Source organism: Eublepharis macularius, chromosome 4, assembly GCF_028583425.1.
Source record: "Eublepharis macularius isolate TG4126 chromosome 4, MPM_Emac_v1.0, whole genome shotgun sequence".
Classification (NCBI taxonomy): domain Eukaryota; kingdom Metazoa; phylum Chordata; class Lepidosauria; order Squamata; family Eublepharidae; genus Eublepharis; species Eublepharis macularius.
In genome coordinates, this window is record NC_072793.1 from 48,653,238 (window position 1) to 48,677,064 (window position 23,827).

At 42.9% G+C, this 23,827-nt stretch overlaps 1 protein-coding gene across 3 annotated transcripts in view; it reads left to right on the forward strand.

The window, feature by feature from the left end:
• Positions 1 to 23,827, forward strand: part of CACNA1A (calcium voltage-gated channel subunit alpha1 A) — a 262,064-nt gene that overhangs the window by 186,764 nt on the left and 51,473 nt on the right. For 2 of the 3 annotated variants that reach the window (XM_054976848.1, XM_054976849.1), the window contains exons 29-36: positions 2,580 to 2,744; positions 3,182 to 3,292; positions 5,734 to 5,817; positions 18,009 to 18,125; positions 18,619 to 18,684; positions 19,645 to 19,739; positions 20,393 to 20,543; positions 22,610 to 22,737. In XM_054976848.1, coding sequence (XP_054832823.1) covers positions 2,580 to 2,744; positions 3,182 to 3,292; positions 5,734 to 5,817; positions 18,009 to 18,125; positions 18,619 to 18,684; positions 19,645 to 19,739; positions 20,393 to 20,543; positions 22,610 to 22,737 — 917 coding nt within the window. Of the gene's footprint in view, positions 1 to 2,579; positions 2,745 to 3,181; positions 3,293 to 5,733; positions 5,818 to 6,780; positions 6,787 to 18,008; positions 18,126 to 18,618; positions 18,685 to 19,644; positions 19,740 to 20,392; positions 20,544 to 22,609; positions 22,738 to 23,827 lie in introns of all 3 variants that reach the window. The other variant, XM_054976850.1, reaches the window with a different exon arrangement.

A 23,827-nucleotide genomic window follows, 5' to 3' on the forward strand; every position in this document is an offset into this window, starting at 1 on the left:
AAATTCCTACTCAGGAACTGAGTCTTATTCACAAGTTGAAAAGTGTGAGAGAGGAATAAGAAATGGGCATAATTTGGAGATTTGCCTGTAAAAGACAAAAGGTGAGAGCCAAAACAGACGAGACACCTGACACGAGGAGGACGTGTCAGTTTCCCACAAGGTTCCATGGGAAGTGTGGTGAGAAAGAACCTCTGCCAGGGAAAATAGGGAGAGAATCCCTCTTCTCCCTGGCAGAGGTTCTTTCCCTCATCTAGTCAGCTCCCTCTCACCACTGCCAGCTCCCCTTGCTCCCCTAAAAGCACTCAGCAGCCAGAGGGAGCCAAGCTTGCAGGCAGCAGCAAGAGGGACAAGGAGCACATCACTGCTGCCAGCTCCTTCTGACTGCTGCTGGCACAATCGGCTCCCTCTTGCTGCCTCCCACAAGTTTGGCTCCCTCTGGCTGCTGAGTGCTTTTAGGGGAGCCAGGAGAGATGGCGGCAGCAAGAGGGAGCTGAGCAGACTAGATGAGAGCCTAGAGAAAGAACCTCTGCAGGGGAGGTTCTTTCTCACTACAGGGTTCTTTCTCACTACACTTCCTGTGGAACCTTGCAGGAAACTGACGTGTCTTCCATGCGTCAGGCATCTCGTCTGTTTTGGCTTTGAGAAACTGAGGAGAAGAGATCTCTTGAGCAGCTCTTGAAGAAACTCTGGGAAAAAGGATGAATAGGAGGGCGCATACTTTTCATTCTTTCTTTCTTGAGATATAAACCAGAAATCTATCTGGTGCAGCATTACCTCCTCCCCATTCTAACTGGTTGATTAAGTACAACGTTTTTAGTAATGAAAATTTTCTGTTGAAAAAGTCAACCTAATTAACTATGCAAAGACAGACTAATAGAAGATAATACTCAGAATCCCAAGCATTTTGTCATCAGAATTTCTATAAAATTAACAATATTAGAATAATAAAAAATATACAGAACATAGACTTTGGGCAGCCCAATCCTGAGGCCCACCCGGTCGCAGGCACCACTGCACTGGCTTAAATGTGGCATCGCTCATTAGCTTCCTAATGACTTCGGCAGGAGCAAAACACCAGTGACTGAGCCTGGCAAGGTGCAGTATGGCTTCCTCTGAGAGTACCTGCCCTGCCGTTTCCCTGCACGAGGGGCAAGAAATGGCACAGCCAATGGGCAGGCTGCAATAATGCCTGGCAACACTGCCCGCCCCCCCCCCCCGCAAGGGAGCAGGCCACTGGGAGCCATACACCCTCGTGGCTGTGGCACTCATACTGGAGTGCCTGGCCAGGGAAGGGCGCCAGGTTGAGGCATGTATATTCATTCAAGTGAAATATCAAGTTCCTTGGCAGGTAAGATAAATCCATATTTTAAAGCACAACCATTATCAGTAATCCTTGTTCATTTCCCTTGCACCATAATATCTGGGTCATAATTTGTCTCCTTAACGTGGCAGTATCGTGCTGCTGCAACTAATAAAGTTGGGATAATCTGGCATTTTCTAAAGTATGTGATTGAGATGATGTGAATAGGTTGTGCTTCCTTTCTCTATAAAGGAAAGAAGATTCTACTCCTACTTTTGTGTAGAGCTCTTCTGTTCCTGACCTCTGGAAATAGTCACAATCTACCTCATCCATCTGCCCTTGGTGAAAACAGTTGTGTTTTCTCAAAGGAAGGACAGGTGATTATTCATCTGAGGATCCCATGGAAAGCAAATTTTATTGAAGATGTTTAGTTGAGGGAATTGGGAATTAACCCTCTGACATTAGAATTTACCAGTTGTATTCAAATGATCCTAGAGGTTTCATAGGCACAACTTACAGTTGTTGTTATTTTACTGATTTCAGTGGATCTATTGCTTAAGAACTTCTTCCCACATAAATTTTTGGAAAATTGAGTGCACATACTAGATTCTTAATGCCAGCTCATGTGTGGCAAATTCTGAAAGGAGATCCAAAGAATGTTGTATTTCTTGATATATAGTTGCATGTGTTTTTCCTCCCATATTACTTTTGCAGGCATCTTAAGACAGTGACTGGCGTGCACAACTTTGCATCCAGTATTAATACTGAATGCAGCCTTCTGTTATCTTGTAGCAATAGGTCATACCAATTGGAAATGTATGTCAGGCTGCAGGAATATTTGATTTATCACATGTAAAAACTTCCTGTTGCAACAGCATTTGTTCTAAACAGCACTAAACATGTCAGTGATCTTAATGTTTAGTAGCTTCTGTAGATCTACATTGTCCCCAGGGATAATGTATTCTTGCAGAGGTGCAAAACCTAGTCTGAAGTACTTCTGAATCTTATACCAGAATAAAAGTGTTAGTCTTTAAGGTGCTACAAGATGCTTTATTGTTTTTTACTCTGAATTAAGAAGAGCAGGACATTTGTTTTGTCAGTGAAAGCAAGAACTAGAGGGTGAGGGAAAATGTTGTGCAGCAAGCAATCTCTAAAGAGATTTGTTTGGAATTAGAGACTCTGAGGTAGGAAAGAACCCAATCTTGATTTTTCCTCTTGTTATCTTTTGTCTCTTGAAAGCCCCTACCATCTTCACTGATGTGCTATGTTTTCTTCACAGCGAGCCTGCATTGACTTTGCCATCAGTGCTAAGCCACTTACCAGGCACATGCCCCAGAACAAGCAGAGCTTTCAGTATCGTATGTGGCAGTTTGTGGTTTCACCACCCTTTGAGTACACCGTTATGGCCATGATTGCCCTCAACACCATCGTCTTAATGATGAAAGTAAGTAGGAGAGGAATGACTATGAGTCAGCAAGACTATGGGTCTGCGTGGGGTTCGTGGGGTGTACATCCTGTGGGGTTCACCTTGAGTTATTCTGGATACTATAAAGCTGGCTGAGCTATATGGAACTAGATACAATGATGCTGACTGTTGTCCACATCCATAACTATTTTGGGGTCCTTTGAACTCCTAAAAACTAGATACCATTGTCTTCTTCTTAACAACAGTCAAGGGGGATAATCGTGATCTTGAAGGAGGAACTAATCTGGATCCTGTATCATCAGCTTAACATGAAACATCTTTTTGGCCCTGTGGGACAGTGTTCCTATCGTACCAGTATCTGAATCCTAACCTCACTTCCATCCTTCATGATTAACAGAGCGTTCTCTCTCTCTTTGTCTCTCTCTTTCTCTTCCACCCCCCAACTCCACCTCTAGTACTACAATGCCTCAGCCCTATATGAAACTGTACTAAGGATGTTCAACATCGTCTTTACTGCTCTGTTCTCCTTGGAATGTGTTCTGAAAATCATTGCCTTTGGAGTGTTGGTAAGTATCACTCTTGCCAGAGTTCTTGAGGAATAATGAAAGTCTGCACTATGAAGCATGAGAAACATGACCCTTCCCTTGTTAAATGGGAAGAAGAAAGAAAACATCTTGTATCTTCATTATTATTTATTTAATTAATTATTTAAAACTTCTACCCTACCACATGAGTCAACAGGGCCCTCAAGCATTGCACCTCATTTAGGAGCAAGGAAAGCAAGGAATGACTCCACCATGTGGGAGTGTCAGAAATGATCAACACTTTCAACACGTCTACCTGGAAGACATAGGGAATAATTGCTAAAGAGTATGAAAAGTAGAGTTTTGCAGATGGAATAAAATTGGAGGGGTAGCAAACACCTTAGAAGTCAGAAGTAAAATTAAAAATTAATTTGATAAGTTGAACTGAAGCTAACAAAATGAAATTTGGCCGAAACAAATGCAAAGTCTACATTTAGGCAAAAATAATCAAATATTCAGGTATAGGATAGGGGTTGACTGGCTTGGTAGTAGCACATATAAAAAGGATCTGGAAATTGTAGTAAATCACAAGCTGAACATGAGTCAGTAGTGTGATTTGGTTCCAAAATGTAATTTTAGGCTGCACTAATAAAAACATAGCATCCAATTCATGGGAAGTAATTGTTTATGATAAATACACTGCATTAGTTACACCTCATCTGGGTCACTGTGCTGTTCTAAGTACTTAAGAAGAATGGAGGCAAACTGAAATGGATCTAGAAGAGGGCAGTAAGAACGGACAGGAGTCTGTGAAACAAATGCAGTGAGCAAAGACTGAAGAAACTATATTGATTTAAATTGGAAAAAAGAAGACGGGGAGGGTGGAGAGCACTCTTCAGACACTGAAGACTTACTTAGGGGAGGATAACGACTAGATGAAGACTGGATCTAATGGGATTTATATGAGGGTAGATTTCAGTTGAACATGGGGAGAAACTTCCTAATGATAAGAATAGTTTGACAATCAAACCAGTGATCTAGGGAGTGGGTTCTCTCTTACAAGTTGCTGGAGCTCTTCAGAGGCTGGATAGCCACCTGCCACTTACGCTCTAGCTTTGGATTTCCTGTATTGAGCCAATACTGGACTAGATGCCCTATGAGGCCCAGCACGATTTTCTTGCTATTTCTATTATTGCTGGGGCTCTTGATTTCTAATATGGGGAGCCTTATACTTCTCACATCCAATTCAGATTAAAAGACTTATCCTGCACTAGTCTTGAAATATTTTGTGCCAGCTCTATGACCGGAGATGAGGATTTTTGGGTAGTATAAATCCTGCAAATAACATTTAATTTTACAAACATTGCCACCCTGTAAGAATAGCTGCAGTTGTGAGGCATGTGACTAATCAGTACTGAAAGCTGGTATTCATGAGCAGGATGAAAAGTATAGCAAAAAGAAGGCAGATACAATGCTCCCTCTAGTATAGGAGTCAGCAGCTGGCAGCCTGGGCTCTTAAGTAGTGCCATCTCTTTCCTGTCCTCTTTCCCACTGCCAACCCAAGAGAAGAGAAAGATATCTCTCAGCAGTGTCTGTAGCAATGAGACAATAAGCCATTTTGACATTGTGGGATTTATTTAGTTAGTTGGTTGAATGTTTATACTCTGTCTTTATATTAAAAACTTCAAGGTGGCTAACAAAAAGGCTACTATTTATTTATTAAAAATGGGAATGGGCCACACTTCCTTGTCAAAAGGGCTCACCACCAAAACTAGTTGCTGACAATGGCTTCTTCCATAATCTATTAATTCCTAATATTTTCTCTTGATCAACCTAAGCCACTGGTTGATTTTTATGAGCTGAATTAATTCTCTTATCAACAGCTATGCCATTGCTTTAGCTTGCAGTGGCAGGTAGCTTTCTCTTCAACAAGTAACCAAGCTGAAGAGTGGAACCATCTCCAGGTGCAGTCATATTCTTAGACTCTTATCTTATTAATGTTCCTGCAAGTAATTGGGGGAGGGGAAAGAACATGGTTGTGGGCTCCTTGCTTGAGAGGGACATACCCCTTGGTCTCACTAGGCAATACTGCTGCTTCAAGGGATCACAGCATGTTGCAAACAGCCATTCCTTTGGTCAGCCTGTGGCTTGCTTAAGGCCAGTGGAGAAGATCCCATGGGCCTTTGAATGTGAGCTCTGAAGTTTTCATTAGCATTCATAAACCAGAAGCCAGGATCCCAATACAGAGGAAAATGTAGTGAGTGAAGTAAAACTCCCTACTCATTCAGTATATTTCCTTTTACAATCCCCATAAAAAGCATTGGAGTGCACTTAAAGGTAACCTAGGGCTTGCTAAGGGAGCTGGTCAGGGTGGAGACTTCTTTGTATTCGTTGCTGTTGCTTCCGTTGTGATTGAATGTTGTCACCTGTTTGCTGCTGTGTGGCTGTTCCTTTTCGTCCTTTGTTTTGTTCTTTCTTTATAGAATTATTTCCGTGATGCCTGGAATATCTTTGATTTTGTCACAGTTCTGGGTAGCATCACAGACATCTTAGTGACAGAGTTTGGGGTAAGTTCAAAACTGTGGTGGGGATGACATTTGGGGGAGGGAGGCATTCTGCAGGGATTGGGGATCAAGAACTGAAACATGACTTTATCATCCCGTTGAGCTGGGTTTTTAACTAGGGTAGAGACTGAACAGTATAAGGCCTAAGCAGGCCTTATTTAGTTATTGGCTAGGGAGAAGAGGAGCAGTTTTATCCTTCTTCAGGAATAAGTTCTCAAAATGCTGATGCCTCTCTTCAATAAAAGGCTTATATTTATGAAAATCCTGTTGCTCAGTGAAAGAGTTGCAGTGTAAATGGGAACTCTTCCTGTTGAAGGCCTTTATGTCGGCATGAGTTCAGAATTCCTCAGATGAGTAGTTAGCATGGGCATGAAGCCATACTCACTCTAGTGAGAAGTTTACACCAGCGTTAACCCAGAGGCTTTCTAGTGAGGTTATAAATTTGTAGTCATTTCTGCATGACGTTTACCATCAACCTTACAGCAATTTGATTGAGTGCCATTTCACACATTATAGCAGAAGTGAGTACACATTAAAAGAATTAGTATCTACTTCAGTAATCACCAATAGGGGCATCCCAGTGTATCACAAGAGAACTGCTAGTATACTGGGAGAAGTAAATAACATAATTAAATCTCCTGTGAGCCCAAAGAAGCCACCATGGAGGATGTTGCCAGCTGCAACTGGACATGATGCATTGCGTTGTTCTTACCTCCTTCCAGTCAGCCTTTTCTGGGACAAGATAATTCTGCCTCATATTTGCATCAGATATGATTGAATTATTCAGTCATTCCCACTGTAGAGGTACAGTAGAGATATCTGGAAGCAGCATCACACCTTTTTCATGAGTCACTCTTTTACATGACCAGAACAATGAGTCATATCAAGTGGATATGTTTATTTGTAGAAAGGCAGACCTTACACATTCTAAAAGTAAATTGAGCAGACACAATAGAAAAGAGCAAGAGTCCAGTAGCACCTATAAGACTAATAATATTTGTGGTTGTTAGTCTTATAGGCGCTACTGGACTCTTTCTCTTTTCTACTGCTACAGACAGACTAACACAGCTACTCATCTTGATAGTTCTCCATGTGCGGATGCAAGAATGAAGTGTGCCTCTGGTTTAAACTCATTGATCAGAAGTTTAGGAAATACTGATACACTTGCTTCTATGCTGTAACAAGTAAGAAGGGTACACACCACTTTTTTCAGTGTGTCTGCGTCTCAGACATGCATGTCAGAAATCTGGAGCTAATCATAGCCCTCTGCAGTATTTAGTTGCTACATCTGCAGTAAATTTAGTTTCCACAGTGTATATGCAGAGGTACATACCACCACCCCCATGTTACAGGGTAGAGGTTGATATAGTAGAATTTTTTTATATGTACCTGCCTTTGTTGTAATGTGTGGAGTGGCCCAAGCCAATCAATCACATGATCAGAGCCTTTGGGAGTTTAGAGGAGATGCTTACAGAAAAGCATAAACCTCATTACAGAGGAAGGAGTCTGAAATGAATTGGGTTTGTCCTCTTGAAGCCAAAAGCGGGAGGCACTTTATGAGAGCTGGCATGCTGTTCTGAGTTCTGGCAAACTGCATGGCTGTGATTAGGGTATCCACTTCCCTGAAGAAATTATTGGAATTAGTTTTTTTTTCCCTAGGGGCAAAACACACAAGATGCTGGGAGATTCATGCATGGAGTGCCCAGTTTTATTTTATTTTCAATAGGCCATGTGTGAAATCCCAATTCAAATCAGGACTATGAGTCATGGGAAGAGGGGTTTAAGGTCCCGTCCCCCACACACACACATATACACATTGTTTCCTGATTCAAAACAATTTGGATGCTGTTTGCCCTGTTTGGGAAAGCATACAGGTCCTGTCCTGTGTTTCTGTCCAACTGAGCAAATTACAGCCCCATGGAGTTATTTTGGGTCAGGGGAGAAGGCTTAAACCCTTCTTCCCCCCACACTGCAGTCCTGGTTCAAATAGGCTTCCTGCACACTGGCTATTTAAAAGGAGAGGAAAGCTGGGAGCTCCATATACAGAACTCCCAATGCCTTGTCTAGCTTGGCCTTCACTTACATGACCAAGGCCAAGCTGTAGAAGGACATGTAATCAGCATTGTCCCATTCCCTTCTTGCAACCCTCGTGGGTATGTCACAGGGAGATGCTGGAGGAAATAACATTTGAGTGGGAGTCCTGTATTACTATAGTAGAACTATAGTAGTTTTAGAGATGAAGAGCAGAGCCTTCTTTTTGAAGGCTAATAAGCAATGAGAATGGATTCTTCCAGCATCAACAGACTAGTAGCCAGCATCACACTTATCTTTATTTCTAAGGAAACTGAGGCATCAAGCTTGGAAAGACTTCCACAAGGTATATGGTGCAAAATGCTTGTTTCCAGGTGCCTTTAGAGAGATCTTGCTGTCATTTTTGCCCAGAGGGTTTTGATGATGACCTCCTTTCTGATCCGCCACTAGTATCCATTCTTCGTGATCTTCCATATATAAAAAGGAGCACACAAAATGATCAGAAAGGAGAATTCTCTCTCCCAGAAAAGATGCATACATGGCAAACTATTTTCTTGTGGTTGTTGTGGATTTTCCGTGGTCTTGGCATTGTAGTTCCTGACGTTTCGCCAGCAGCTGTGACTGGCATCTTCAGAGGTGTAGCACCAAAAGACAGAGATCTCTCAGTGTCACAGTGTGGAAAAGATGTTGGCAGGTAATTTATATCTACTCAGGAAGGTGGGGTTGGGCTGAGTCATCCTGTAAGAGTTTCCCAGGGTGTGGAATGCTAATGGAGGGAGGCTTCACTGTATCCTGAGGAGGTTCTTTTGCATATGGATTGGTGCTTGATATGCTAATCTTCTCTGCAGGGCTATTGTAGGGTATAGAGTATTTTGTTAGCCTGGTGTTTTTCAGGACTGGAAACCATGCTCTATTCATTCTTAAAGTCTCTTCTTTCCTGTTGAAATTGTGCTTATGCTTATGAATTTCAATGGCCTCCCTGTGCAATCTGACAAAGTAGTTGGAAATGTTGTCCAGTATTTTAGTGTCCTGGAATAGAATACTATGTCCTGTATGAGTTAGGCTATGTTCAGCCACTGCTGATTTTTCTGGCCAAGTCTGCAATGTCTTTCGTGTTCTTTTATTCTTATCTGGACGCTACGCTGTGTGGTCCCGATGTAAACTTGTCCACAGCTGCAGGGTATGCCGTATAATCCTGCAGAGGTGAGGGGGTCTCTACTGTCTTTTTCTGATCGTAGCATCTGTTGTATTTTTCTGGTGGGTCTGAATACTGCTTGAAGGTTATGCTTTTTCATAAGCTTTCCCATCTGATCAGTGATTCCTTTGATATATGGCAAAAACACTTTTCCTGTGGGAGACTGTTTTTCCTTGGTTGTTTGATTTATCCTTGGTTTAATTGCTCTTCTGATTTCATTTCTGGAGTAGCCATTTGCTTGAAGTGCATGGTTTAGATGATGCTTGAAGTGCGTGGTCAGGAACTACAATGCCAAGACCACGGCTATACAGCCTGGAAAATCCACAACAACCATTGTTCTCCGGCTGTGAAAGCCTTCGACAATATTTTCTTGTGATTTCAAGATGCTGATGTGTGTGTACTGTGGGAGCACAGATTTCTTTGCTTATTTACAAACTTTCACAAGTTAAGGACTAAGTCGGAGTAAATAGCTGCATGAGATGCTGAGTCCATCTTTTCTGGAGAGGAAAAATTCAAGAATCTTCATTTTTTGTTGTTAGAAATGAGTGCGTTATATCTACTCAAGGTTAAAGACCTCTTCTTCTAGAGCATTGGTGGAGCATGATGATTCATTTTTATAGGGCCAAATAAATTATTTACATTGTATGGATGAAGTCACAAAGACTTCATTTACCAGAGAGAACTTGGGATTCTTCATGAAGGGCTGGTGGTGGTGGTGGCAGCCTGGATAATGCCTTCTCAAAAGAGAGACTATTCCAACAAACTCATCACAAAATGTAGGCACCAGATATCTCAAATTCTGTATGTATATTTTTAAAAATATAGGAAAAAATTGCATGTTCCCCTAAAAAGTTTGTGACATGTGAGACCAGGTAAAAATTTTCCTCACTTTATCATAAATCCACAATAAAGTGAGGAACATTCTACCTGCCTTCATGTTGTTCAAGGTGAAATGTAATTATTTAAATGATTTTTTTTGTGGTTTCTTGGAGTAAATGTGGCAGTTCGTTGTACATGTGAACAAGCTACGAGCTGATCAGAAGCCCAGCTCATATTCCTGAGACTTATTGTTCCTTGGACATTCTTTGTGGAACTTAGAAATATCCAGTAAGATTGCTAGCTGTTATGTCATATAATTCTGTCTTCTCCTTTTCAACCAAATTAGCATCAGGCACAATCACCTTCTGTAGTTGTAGCCAGAGCTCTTCCTGTATTTGGCAAAGAAATCCATTGGCAGAACTCTTATTTCACGTGTCAGTGGCAACACACATATTGGGGCTTTCACATTCTTTCCTTGCAGCTACAAACTAGCAGAGGAAGCATACATTGCACAACAAGAATAGTGTTTTAGCTTTCACATAGTACAACATGCCATGTGCTAGACAACACCTCTACTTTGGTTTTTTTCTGCTTTGGTTTTTTTTTCTAGCCACTGAAGGAGCTGCTGCCTGGAAATGCCCATACTCCTGTTTTTGTCCATGTGTCTCCTCTTTATAGCCTGGTTCTTGCTTGCCTGGGGAACTAGATGTAGAATGTTTTCCCCCCTGATTTTAAGTAGGAATGCTCGAACACCTGCCAGTTCACCTTGTGTCCTGTTTGCTGTTTGAGACCAGATGCCTGATCTTTTGATGATAGATTAATAGTTTGTTAATGGAGTTGTTGATGTTTGGCAGGTTGTTTCACTGTATCCCTTACTAACCATTACAGTATAGTACATTACAGTACCGTATAGCAATTAGCTTTTCACACATGCCCATTCTCACACAGCTCAAATGAGTTCTGCTGAATACCCCCATCCTTGCTTCATAGCTGCTCTACTCAGCACACAATTGTTTAAATAGACAATTAGATCACTCACAAATCATATAAATCAGTCATTAATAAATGGTGTGTTTCAATAAAATCCTACTCTTTGGTGTTCATCTAAGTAGTCCTTAGTGATGCTAATAGCTACCAATCACTCTGAATTGGCTGCATCTTTGCACATGCACAGTTTTAGGAAAACCCAGTGCAAATCAGTTTGTCGGGTGTTCATGGCTGCTTGGCATGAACCAAACAGACCCAGTGATTGGCTCACATCTTATTGTCACCTTTGAACGTGGTAAGTTCGACAGGTGAATGTGTTTGTAATGAAATTTGCAGCATCCCTTGTTTTAAATAAGCAAATACCATACTGAAGAGTAGAAGGAAGACTCCCTTCTATCATACCAGTTTGAACACTTAAAGAATCTACCACTCAACTGAACTAGTTTCATAGGAAAAAGGCTTAATTTAATGAATACTTAATGGACATTTTTCTTTAGGAAAATTGTTCTTACACTGGAAAAAGTTTTTGGGAAACAGTTTGATTATGAAAGACAATGGCAGGTAATTTGTACCTTGGTGATAGTGTAAAGTGCCATCAAGTTGTAGCTGACTTGCAGTAACTCCTGCTGTGGCAAGAGACTGACAAAGGTGGTTTGCCATTACCTGCCTCTGCATAGCAACCCTGATCTTTTTGGGAGGTCTCTCATCCAATTACTAACCAAGTCTGACCCTGCTTAGCTTCTGAGATTGGATGAGATCAGGCTTGCCAGGGCTATCCAGGTCAGGGCAATTTGTACCTTAGTGGCTGCTTTTTAGAATTGCTTTTCAAAAATAATTACTATTTCTAAATGAAGCATCTAGAAACATCACTCCCTAAGGAAACCTCTAAATTAATATTGACTTTAAGCTGTAGAGGGAAAAAAAATCTGAAATCTTCCATGTTTGTAGGGAATATTTGCTGTATAGTATAAAAAGCCTTGTATTCTTTGTAGTTCCCATTCTGAATGGCTCTGTTCCTTCAGTGGATCAGTGCCATTTCTAGCCATGTCTCTGTCATCCTTGCATCTTTGACAAGTTTAACACCAACACGGGGTACTAACGGTTTCCAGAAGACATTTAAACTGTGGTTTCTCAAAGGGAAAATGAGTTACCTTCAAGTAGTTTAATTCCTGAATCACACCTCCAGCCTTCCTCTAGTTTGAATCCTTGATGAGAATTGGGCAAGTTGTCTGCCCCACATCAGTTGAACATCCCAGCTGCTTACACAAGGCATTGTTCTGAGCTCTTGCTACACTGAGAGAACATGGAATGATGGGGAATACTCCAATAGGTACCACTGTGTAGGAAGTGCTATGGCTAATTTCACGTTGCGCTCAATCTCAAAAGTCTTTCACAGAAGCATTTCAAAGATGTGTAATGGTAAGTCATTTTAATTCCTGATGCTGACTGTACCATTGACTTGTGGAAGTCCATATTCCAATTTGTGCCTCAGTTTCCCTCATTTATCCCACTTCCCAGAATATAGAAGCTCAGCGAGTTTTGTTTATGCTGGAAGCCTGGAAGTAAAGCCACATAAGCAGGCATTTTGGCTGTGAATGGTTGGGGCCAGAATATTTGGACTCATGGGCTCCCTAACTTGTGAGCAGGCAGGAGAAAGTGGCGGGTGTGGGAGAAGGGTGGGCTAGGTATCTCCTTCCCCAGGGCTATGTGTGATATATAATGACTGTGTCTCTTGTCTTATCTTCTTTCCATGCTGTCTCTTTATACTGTTCTATATTGGCGCAACACCCTCTGAAAATGTCATCCAATCAAAATGCACTATGAAAAATCCATCTGTCCATCCATGAACCGGTCTGTGTGTCCATGCCAATGAATATTTCTGAACTTCCCTGCCCTGCTCCCTCTCCCATCACCAAAAATGAAATCACTACCTTCTGCCTTTCTCCGTTTGCTGGTTGGGATTCAACTTGCGGTATTAAAATGCCCACCCTTCCCTGACTTCCTCTGCTCCTCTCCATCTCAACATTTGCATCTAGGATCCGGTTGGTTACTTTCTGAAGCCTACATGCTTTACATTCATGAAGAGCATCTTCTTGGCACATTGCATGATGTTTTGAGCCAAAGATGCCTGCAGTGTATTGGCCAGCTTGCTCTTTCATTCCCTACCCTCAGTCCCATTTTGTGTCACTCATTTTATCTTACTCAGAATCATGTGGTTTTAACTCCATATAAATACTCTGTGAAGGAGTTGAGTCAGTGGAGGAATTCTACAGTCTTAGTGACGGCATTCTTTAAAGAGATGGTTCTGTTTCCATCTGTGGTACATAAACGGTTGGGCCTTCTGAAAAGGTGGTGAGGTGGATACCCAGGCAGACATGAAGCCTCATCTGTGGCTGGTGAAGCAAATCACTTATGAGGTTGGAAATATAGTGTTAGATCCAATGATCAAGCAGATGAAGGCAGCAACAAATGCAGATCTTTCTGCTTCTTCCCCTTCCCATAGTTGTCCTTTCGTACCATAGGAAAGTTTCAGAGTCATGGGACACACATGAACTAATAGCCACATGCTTGGGGGACTGCACTGAGAAGAAAGGAAGGGGATAAAATCACCCTGTCCTCTCTCTTAGGTTACTGCAGCTCTGCTGAGGAGGATTTTGTCCCCTTCCTCCTATCCACAGTGCAGCTTCACCTCATGTGACTATTAGTCCATGCAAGTCCCTTGATTCTGGGAATCAGTTTTCCTGGGTTTGGAGATGTTAGCAGAGTGTCTATGCAACAGGTCAGTATACTGAATAGATTAGATAAGAAATAAATTAGCTGTCTTGCTGGCTGAGAAGCTTTTAGAGAGTTCTCAGAAGGAGGAGGAGATTATCCTGAGAATAGCATTCAGCAGACAGACAAGGAGAAAACTCCTGATTAGAAAGAAGGTATTTCCCCTGTAGCTACTAGAGCTTGCTGCCCCCTGCAGGATTTTCTCTGCTTTATGCACAAGACATTGCTATAGGAAAGGTCTGTTGAAGGTAGGGAATGAAGGGAAAGATCTATAGTATTTGCATCCTGGGATCTCACCCTCGATATTCTGCTATTGTAAGCAAGTTTTTTCCAGCTGCCCTCCAACTGCCTAGCCCTTGTCCTTTCTCAAAGTCTAGTTACTGGAATCTCCCCCAACAGGTTGGCCAGGTTCTGTCTTATTCACATTAATTGCTCTGCAGATGACCACTTTGGATGAGATTACACGCATGCTTCTCACTTTATCACCACAACATCTCCTTACAGTTTGGATGTATGTTGTTGCCATTACTGAACAGATACCACATAACATAATCCCTAAACACAATGCTTTTCAATGGAGGTAGGATGTATGTTTTTCTGAAAGACAGTACATTCCAGACTGACTTCCTGATAATTGCAAGTTGCACAAGAACGTGACTATGAGCCAAGCTACAAGTGACGCCTTACACAGGTTGGACACTTGTCAGCTTACCTCAAGTTTTGATGGGAAATGTAGGCATCCTGGTTTTACAGCTTGGTTCTCCATTACAGCTGCAAGACCAGGATGCTTACATTTCCCATCAAAACTTGAGGGAAGCTGACAAGTGTCCAACCTGTGTCAGGCGTCACTTGTAGCTTGGCTCTATATCTCTAACGGAGGTCTGAGATATAAGAAGATAAACGCAAGTTGCTCAGTCAAAAGGATGATTTACAGGAAACATTTTCTTTGGTGCCCCTTGCCCTTGCACACACACTACATACATTCTGAAATAACGGTGAAGGTGCCAATGACTGACTACTAAGTTAGAGAGTAATAAGCACATTTGTATTGGCCCTCGATATGTATATAGGCAGGATAGGGCAGATACAAGGGCATTTCTTTCGTAATTACCTCCATAAACACATGCAACATCTCTGCATAACAAACTGACGCTGCTTAGTTCTGCACATACAAGCATGTCTTCTCATTTTAAACCATCTGCATATAATCTTTCCATAACACAGCCACATTTAGATGGCCTCTGTATAGCCTCTTTTCTTGTATCACTCAGAAACACATCACGCATACATTCCCTATAGACCCACTTGCATAAACATGGTATCTGAGTGTGACGCATTGCACTGTTGCATGCATGTGCATTCCCTTCCTTGGTCAGTTAGAATAAAACTATCTCTTGCAAGGATAGTTTCCAACAAACTTGCCTGATGCCCATTTAGGAGAACTGAGAGGAATGCCAGGTGGTTCTTTTGTGTCGGTTGTGAAGAAGAGATCCTTATTTTAACTCTCAGCACTTCCAGTATTTCTTTTCTTACACATACATCCCAGTAGTTCTAAGATGTATGTAAACATAATCTGAGAAGAATTTCACATAAGATTCTTTTACATATTTGACAAAAATAAGCATACATATCCACACATCTATCTTGCATGTGCAGCAGTGAAGTTTAGCACTGATGTAATGGCTTGGAAGGTTCCATTGCTAGACAGCAGTTTATAGTCCAGTTTCTGTTTGTTTGTTTGTTTTAAAGCCATATGCAGAGGTAAAGTTAAGAAATCTTGAGTTGCAGGAAAGCCTGGAGGTAAAGTGGGTAAAAGAATAGGCAGTGGACAGAGAAATAGGAATCGAAAGCTTAGGGAATTGAGGCAAAAGGGATGTGAAAAGGGAACACTTTGTAGTGCTTAAGATCTGAAAGGGCTATATATGTGGGGAGGAGAAAGGAGTGCTAAGAAACATGGTCAAGAAAGAGAGAGAGTAGGTGAATGAAGTGGAATGATGTAGGCGCTGGCCTGAAAAATAGGAGCATTAGGAAAGTGGTGGAAATATGGAAGGAGGCAAGAGCCAGAAAGCCTGGGACTCAGAACTTTTGGCAGGAAAGAATTGGACAGGTGGAGAATTCCTGGAGGATATGAACAGAGGATTAAAGGAATGTGGGGTTGCTCATTTTGAAATACAGATTTTGACAGATTCAGCCAGTTGTGGCCTTTACTGTCATTAGAGGACTGTGACCTGGAAATGGCAAAAATGAAAATGCAGGACTCAGATTTACCAAGTAGCCAATTCTTTGGCTGCAAGTTTCTAGTCTAAGATAAATGCACAGACAATGGCCGAATCCACATTACCTCCGCGCGTCCCGGTGTTGCACTAAATGTCCGCGAAACACCCGGAAGTATAGCGTCTTTCAAGTGCGATTTCTGAATCGCGCTTGAAAGACGCTATACTTCCGGGTGTTTCGCGGACATTTAGTGCAACACCGGGATGCGCGGAGGTAATGTGGATTCGGCCAATGTTGGAAGTCAACGTCAAAATGTTGCAAAGATTGGCTAGAGAGAGGAAGAACAAAGCACTTTTGTGCTATATTATTTCCAGTAGTCAGAGTAGGTGTAGCTTTCCCACTGAGAGTAGGCATAGTTTCCTTGTTTGTCTTTCATCCTCTTCTGCATGTCCTTTTGTTTGCCTGGCATGAACTGAACCTGGCAGTATAATAAATGGGGTTCACTCCTTGCAGTCCTGCAGTGACTTCTTTCACCCCACCATCATGCATGTTAACTGGATTCCCTGTTACATGACCAACTTTGGGGGAAGGTTAGAGAGAAATGGGCTTATAGCTTCTGGGAACATACACAAAGGGAATTTACAAAGAAAGGAGAGAATGCAGCAACTAAGTGGTATTGGAAAGGCCTACAACAACTACATGGAAGTCTTTGGCTGCATTGTCTGATGTCCTATCATGTCCACTGTGTAATCATATGGCAGTTCCTCAATGTTTTGTAATGATAGAACAAGGCACACTTCAGGCCAGGTACTCAAGCATTCAAACAAGTACCTTGGCATGTGTAATGTCTGAGTCCTCTCTCTCTCTGTCTCTCTGTTTCTGTCTCCCTTTCATGTGATTTGATTAATTTATGGGGTGCTCCAGAGCATAAGTCTTACGGCAGGTGATGCTGTTGCAGCTACATTCAGCCCTGTGGCACATGTTGCACATATACCCTAGCATAGCAAATGACCAGATTACTTCCATTTCTCAGTGCACAAACAGCAAAGCCACATGGCAGAACACGTAGATCCATTAGAACCAGCCCAGCTACACATGTTTCCCAGTGCTCTTATTGTTTGAACATGCAGCGAGTCACCAAAATCTAGCTCCAGTGGGCTCAGCTTGAGACCCCAGTAAGAGTCATGCATGGATGAATCCTTAAAGCTCTTGAACAAGGGCTGTTGCTGAGGCACAGACTTTACACTGGCTAACAGAAAGCTGGAATTTTGCACCTTGGTTAGATTCTCTTTTCTGTGCTGTCCTAAATGTCAATTGAGTTGACATTTAGGAAAGGCATTGTGGACCAGCAGCACATACACACAAGACTAGATTATGCCAAGTCAGCTGAGATAGTCCAGGAACTCCAGTGCTTAGCTTTGGGCATCTTTAGGACTCAAAAATGGGGCACCTGGCCCTTGAGTTATGCTCAGATGGGAAATACATAGTCACATTGCAGTGAATTCCCTAAGTACCAGAAGCTTATGTACCATCTCCTCTGAAGGGGATAGATACAAATGCATCTTGGTGAACCCAACAGGAATGAGTTCTTTCCTACTTTAGCAGAGGTACAAGTCATTTATTTAGCTGCAGATTATTTGGCAGTGACCATTCCTTCAGGTCCCAAGAATTGTCACCATGTTGGGTACACAGGTCAGATGCATTTGCCATGCAAACTCTTCTATGTGATTGCAAGTCTCCAGTCATTCCTTCTCCCAACCGTCCTTCTCTCTTCACTGGCACGTCTTGCTTTTCCTTTTCCCTAGATCTTGTATGCACAGAACATGTGTGATGTGAGGCCACACAATAATGTTCTACCTGCTTGTTTTGTCAAAAAATATCAGTGCATTTGGTTGTTGGTATCTTAACAAAAACATCCCGTATTAATGATCAACAGTTGACTTCCCAAATAGATTACTTCATCTTTATTTTCCAAGGGAATGGGTGGCCTTATTATCATGCTAGTTATCTTCACATAGGTGATCCCTCTCCCTTTCTGTGCTGTTTAGTTGTCCTTACTAATCTTACTAATCACTGCAGGGTTGGTTGGGGTTTGTTTTCTTGCCAGTCCCTGGGTCTGCTACCACCATGTCCTGAACCTGATCCTGCTCATGCCACTTTCCCTTCATTTCCCCAGAACAACTTCATCAACCTGAGTTTCCTTAGGCTATTCCGAGCTGCTCGCCTCATTAAGTTGCTCCGACAGGGCTACACCATCCGCATCCTGCTTTGGACCTTTGTCCAGTCTTTTAAGGTAATAATAAAGGGCTTCTCGTTTGAGTCACTAACTCTGAGAGTCTTTGGGATTGTACAGGAATTGGGGGAGAAAGAAGGGATGAAAGTCACAGTGCTGTGGGCTTAGGAGGTAACCGTTATAGTCATCCATCCCCACTGATCTGCCTTTTGGATTATCTGTTGGTTCATTACGTTGTAACACAAACATTGAATCCTGAACTTTTTCTATCATGACGCTGATCCTCATTCATGATTTATGAGCAGTTTTGCATCTTCTCATCCTTTCAGATGGGTTAATAATTGCTGCAAGATTTCTGTATAGGATGTAGTGGGGGGGGGCAATTATACAGCCTACAGCACTCCCTGTCATTCCTTCAGTGGCAACAAGCTATATGTGGGAAACAAGGAAGACTTGCTTCACAGTAACCATATTACCAGTATAATAGGTGCAACTGGGTTAAAACATTAAAGCTAAAAATTAATAATTTACACTCATATTTCCCCTCCATTAGGCCCTTCCATATGTGTGTTTGCTGATTGCGATGCTCTTTTTCATCTATGCCATCATTGGCATGCAGGTAAGTGCCAATCAACTTCAGCCCCAATCAGTCAGCTCCAGCCCATGCAATGCCTCTGACACAGCACAGGGTTAATTATACCATTGACTTTGTGCCAGAGACCTTTGAACTTGCAAAGTGAAGTCTAGCATGGTGCAAGTGTTTCCCTGGGCAAATGTAGGCCTCACTGTGCAAATATAGAGGCCTCCAGCCAGGGCTGGTGCCACCATTGAGGCGGTGAGGTGGGTGCCGCAGGCACTGGGGCACTGGAGGGGGTGGTGGAGGCGTGTGCCATGGAGCTGGCGTAGCTGGCCCACAGTTGCTGCAGCCGGCCAGCCCTGGGCCGCCGCCGCCACACGCCCCTGGCCAGGCGCAGCAGCCTCGGGCCAGGCACGGTAGGAGGCCGGGGCGGTGTGCGGAGCGCGGGCAGCCTCTGTGCACCGCCCCAGCCACCCGCCAGCCAATGGTCCCCACTTTGCTGCATGATAACATCATCACATGGCGATGTCATCACGCAGTCCGGGGGCACGCATGTGCACGGCTGCGGGCACCAGAAACCCTGGCGCCGGTGGTGCCTCCAGCTCGTGGCAGGTTCAATGGCCTCATCTTCCCAGCAATATGTCTGAGATCTCGAGGTATGACACACAAGGAGATACGACACCATTTCTTACCTTTCATTCCCATTTTTATAGCAGCATTCCATGTTGTGGTGCATATTGCCAGAGCAATACAACTTTGCCTTCTCTGATAGCTAAAGCAAGGCTTTACTTAATTCTCTGAATGTTGTGTGTTGCTAAACTGTCCCTGAATTTCCTAAATCTCTACAACTGAATGAACTAAATCCAGCCATGCCAACAGATGAACTAGCATCCAATTCTGCAAGCATCAGCTCTTCCATTACTAGACGGCAACTTCTAGGAGTTTACTATTTCCTGAACACTTAATATTTGTATCTATATTAATTTGATTTTGTATCCTCAGGTGTTTGGTAACATTGGCATTAAAGATGAGGACTCTGCAATCAATGAGCATAACAACTTCCGCACATTCTTTCAGGCCCTGATGCTTCTGTTTAGGTGAGGCTTGTCCAAAACACTTTTATTTATTTATATTTATTTATGTCGTTTATACTCTACCTTTCTCCCCAATGGGGAGCTCACATCATGCTCCTCTCTTCCATTTCATTCTTCCAATCTCACAGGGTGAGATGGGTTAGGCTGAAAGCATGTGACTGGCTCATGGTTACCCTGTGAGCATCCATGGCAGAGAGGGAAATCGAACCTGGGTCTCCCAAATCCTAGTCTGACACTCTAATCAGTACACCACTGTGGCCCTCTAACCATTACACCACACTTCCTTAGAAAGCTCATGAGGATCTTGCAGACATCACAGGAGAGCTAACTCACTTAGCCTAGCCAGTCCTTCCCAATGTTTCAGTCAGCTACTGTGCCTCAAGCATACTAGAGGCATTTCCTTAATGGACGAGCGAGCCTTCTGGTCATTACTCCTTATGCCCACACAAAAGTATACTTGTATTACCATGCATCCATGGCAATCACATTCTGTTCCAAAATTGCAATTTCAGTAGCATGTGAGACCACCCCTTTGTGAGACCACTTGTGCTTTTCAGTATTACTGCAGCACTTCATGAGATAGAGATGCTGCCATCTGGCTGTGATGGGTCCCCAGTGACCATTGTCTTTTCCTCCTTTTTTTCTCTCTCTCCCAGGAGTGCCACAGGTGAGGCATGGCATGATATCATGCTCTCCTGTCTGGGTGGAAAGCCCTGTGATGAGAAAGCAGATGCCAAAGACAATGAGTGTGGCAATGGGTTTGCATACTTCTATTTTGTTTCCTTCATCTTCCTGTGCTCTTTCCTGGTGAGTCAAGAGATGTGGGGGAGGGGCAGCACAGGACTGAGCTATGCATGTGCAATGGTTAGAACAATGTGTGCTTGTGGGGTAAGGGATCTTGCAAACGGCCTTTCCAGATCATATAGTTTTATAGCACAATAGTGGTAACTGTTACTCAGTTATTGCAGGTGATCACAAGTGTCTTTTTGCAAGGTAGGGGACTTGTGTAGCTGAAACACTACATTTTTCTAGCATTCAAATGACAATATCTTGTCACTGAGTAAATGCCATTTTCCCTGGCTGGTACTGCTTTGGATTTTGGATTGCCATTTTTTTTAATTACTGTTTTTGAGGCTGAGTACCATTGGAACACTCAGCAGATATTTTTAAAAATACAAGATGGAGACGTAAACACTAGCCAGATTAACCCATCTTCCATAATAATAATAATTTTATGCACTAGTTATTCTTTTTTTCATTATTAACAGTACTCTTCCTCTCTCTCTCTCTCTCTCTCTCTCTCTCTCTCTCTCTCTACCCTGATTAATAGAAGGGTGGGGAAAGCAGACAGGCAATTCTTCTTGAAGCTCTACCTCTGCAGCAACACCTCTCTTCTCATTTCACTGATATTGCGCTAGCAGGTTATCATTATTTTAGGGCCAAGAATAAAATTTAGTTCACACATGTCCATGCACACATACACATAAATGCACACATACAAATGACATGGATAGGCCTGTATGCACTGAAAAGATTGTGTAGCTACTGGGACAGGTCTGTGTCCATGTAAATTGTGTGAAAATGCTCCTTCTCTGCACATGGTAGGAATATACAGGCCTGTCAGGCACTTCTCTGAACCTGGGAACAAATTGCTTTGGCATCACCTGAGATCCTGGGTTAGGTTTGCTGTTGTCTTTGGAGCAGAGATTTCAGGTCTCAGAACATGCCACTCTGCCCCCCTAGACACTTGCCAGCTTGGCACAGGGCCAGCTACTACCTGGGGCAAATTTGAATCCTCCCCTCCCCCACCTCCCACATACACACCACCATCACAGTTATGTTTTATTGAACTGTGAGTTACATAACAGTCAAATGGTGAAGCATTGATCACAACACAGTTTTTATTTTTCAGTTTAATGTTTGTGACTTCTTTACGTCTTCCTGCCCTTTGGGAAGCCAGTGAAAATCAGAAACATCTCCCTTATGTCCCCTAAATGCGGAGAATATCACTTAGCCAAAGAGCTACTCCAAAAGTTCTGGCAGTGGAGTGATGGAATATGGGCACTCTAGGGGGTTGCCTACGTTATTTCTATAGTTGACCAGTCCTGCTTGATGATGCAGTTGGAGGATGACTCTAGTTTTTGGTCATTGTTGCTTCCTCCTACATTGGCTATACTTGTGAGGAAGGCTTATTGAAGTTCTGAACCAACAAAATCCAGCCCAGCATCCCTAGCATTTCTGCTCCAATGAAAGACTGAGGCGCCTTATGTAACATCCTGGCCTTGCCTTCTAAAGGGAGCATTAATCAGGAGGTGGAGCAGCTTTGGGTCCATCATAGCTCCTTCTTTCTTTCTGTCAGCACTTCTCAGAAGATGATCAGGCAGTGCTGCCGCTGCAAGAAGGGCCTGCTGCTCTCAGGCATTATATAGTATGGTGATGGTGTTCGAAGCTGCAACCATAAGAGAGTGTTTAGAGGTGGGCAAGCAGTTATGGCCCTGTGACAAAAATGTGAATACATTGAGCAAGATAGAGTGCATGTAGAGAGAAGTTTGTGCATGCTGGTTTCCAGTCTGAATATGTTAATTTCATGCCCACATATCTGTGTGTTTATGAATTGACCATCCATGGGTATTTAGGACTATGCTTGCTAGGATGTTTAATGTGTACATATGTGTATGGGTTTGTCCATACATGTGTGGGGGAGGTGTGTATTGTTACTATGTTCATCCCTTTCACTGACTCTCTTGGGCTCAGGTCCCCATTTGATACTTTTACCTATGTTTCTTTCTTGCTAAGGTTGATCTCAGCATTTTCTCTGGCATTTCAGCTTACTCAGTGCCTGTGTCCGTTTCCCTGCTTCCTTGAAATTGCAGATGCTGAACCTTTTTGTGGCTGTCATCATGGATAACTTTGAGTACCTGACACGTGACTCCTCCATTTTGGGGCCTCACCATCTGGACGAGTATGTGCGTGTGTGGGCTGAGTATGACCCTTCTGCCTGGTAAGGACATGCCTCCATTGCTGCTCCCAGTTCTCAGCTTAGAGCTCTTGTCCTGTCCTGAAGGAAGAAGTTGCAGGAAATGGATCGTACTGATCCAGATTTGGACACAAGCCTTTTTGATAAGCAGGATTGCATCAAGGGGAGGATAAAGAAGTAAATCTAGCAGCTGGGCAGGTAGGCAGGACCCTCCAGTTTCTGTGTTCCACCCTAGTATAAAAGTAGTGTGGCACAGATCAAAGAAAAAATCATTGAAGGCCAGGACTCCGAGGTTCCTGTTGCTTATTTCTCACAAGAGAAGCTTGAGGGCTCTTGCTCCACTTGTGAGAGGGTAACAATATTCATAGGCTAGAATAGGAAGGTGGGTGGGGATCTACAACTCCTTGCCTTTGTTCAGAAAAGAAGAATACAGTCTTTTGTTTAGTCTATTCTGACAGAGCTGAGATATGAAGTTATTTCCGTAGATGCAGCCTTTATCTCCGGCGATATGAGAGGAAGGGAGGGGCCCAGGCTCAATGGTAGAGCATCTGCTTTGCCTGTAAAAGGCCCCAGGTTCAAGCTTCAGTTTCTCCAGTTTAAAAAAAAATCACATAGTAGATGGTGTGAAAAGCTTGTATCCAAGACCCTGGAGAGCCACTGCCAGTCAGCATAGACAATGCTGATCTTGATAGACCAATGGCATGACTCAGTAGACGGCAGCTTCATGTGTGTTCAAGAGGTTCATGCTGACTCCAGAATCAGAGCTGCTGTCTCTGTTTGCATGCAGATCCATTGTATGTCCCCTTAGCTTAACTCCAGTCAGTGTAGAGCTGTGGCCACTGCCACTATGCCATTCCCATTATCAGTCTTGTTGGTTAATTTCTGTCGGTCTCACTAGCAACAAATGGTTGAAGAAAGCAGGAGTTGGAGGGTTACCACTGATTAACATTTCCTCTTTTAATTTTAGGTTTTTGCGGCTGGATTCTGTCAAGTCCACATACACCCTCACATTATCCCATAAAATCCAAAGGGAAGGCACACTGTATCTCCCTGTGTGTCTAGGGATACTCCTTGCCATTTTCCTATCCTGCCTTATTGGCTAAATTGCCCTTAC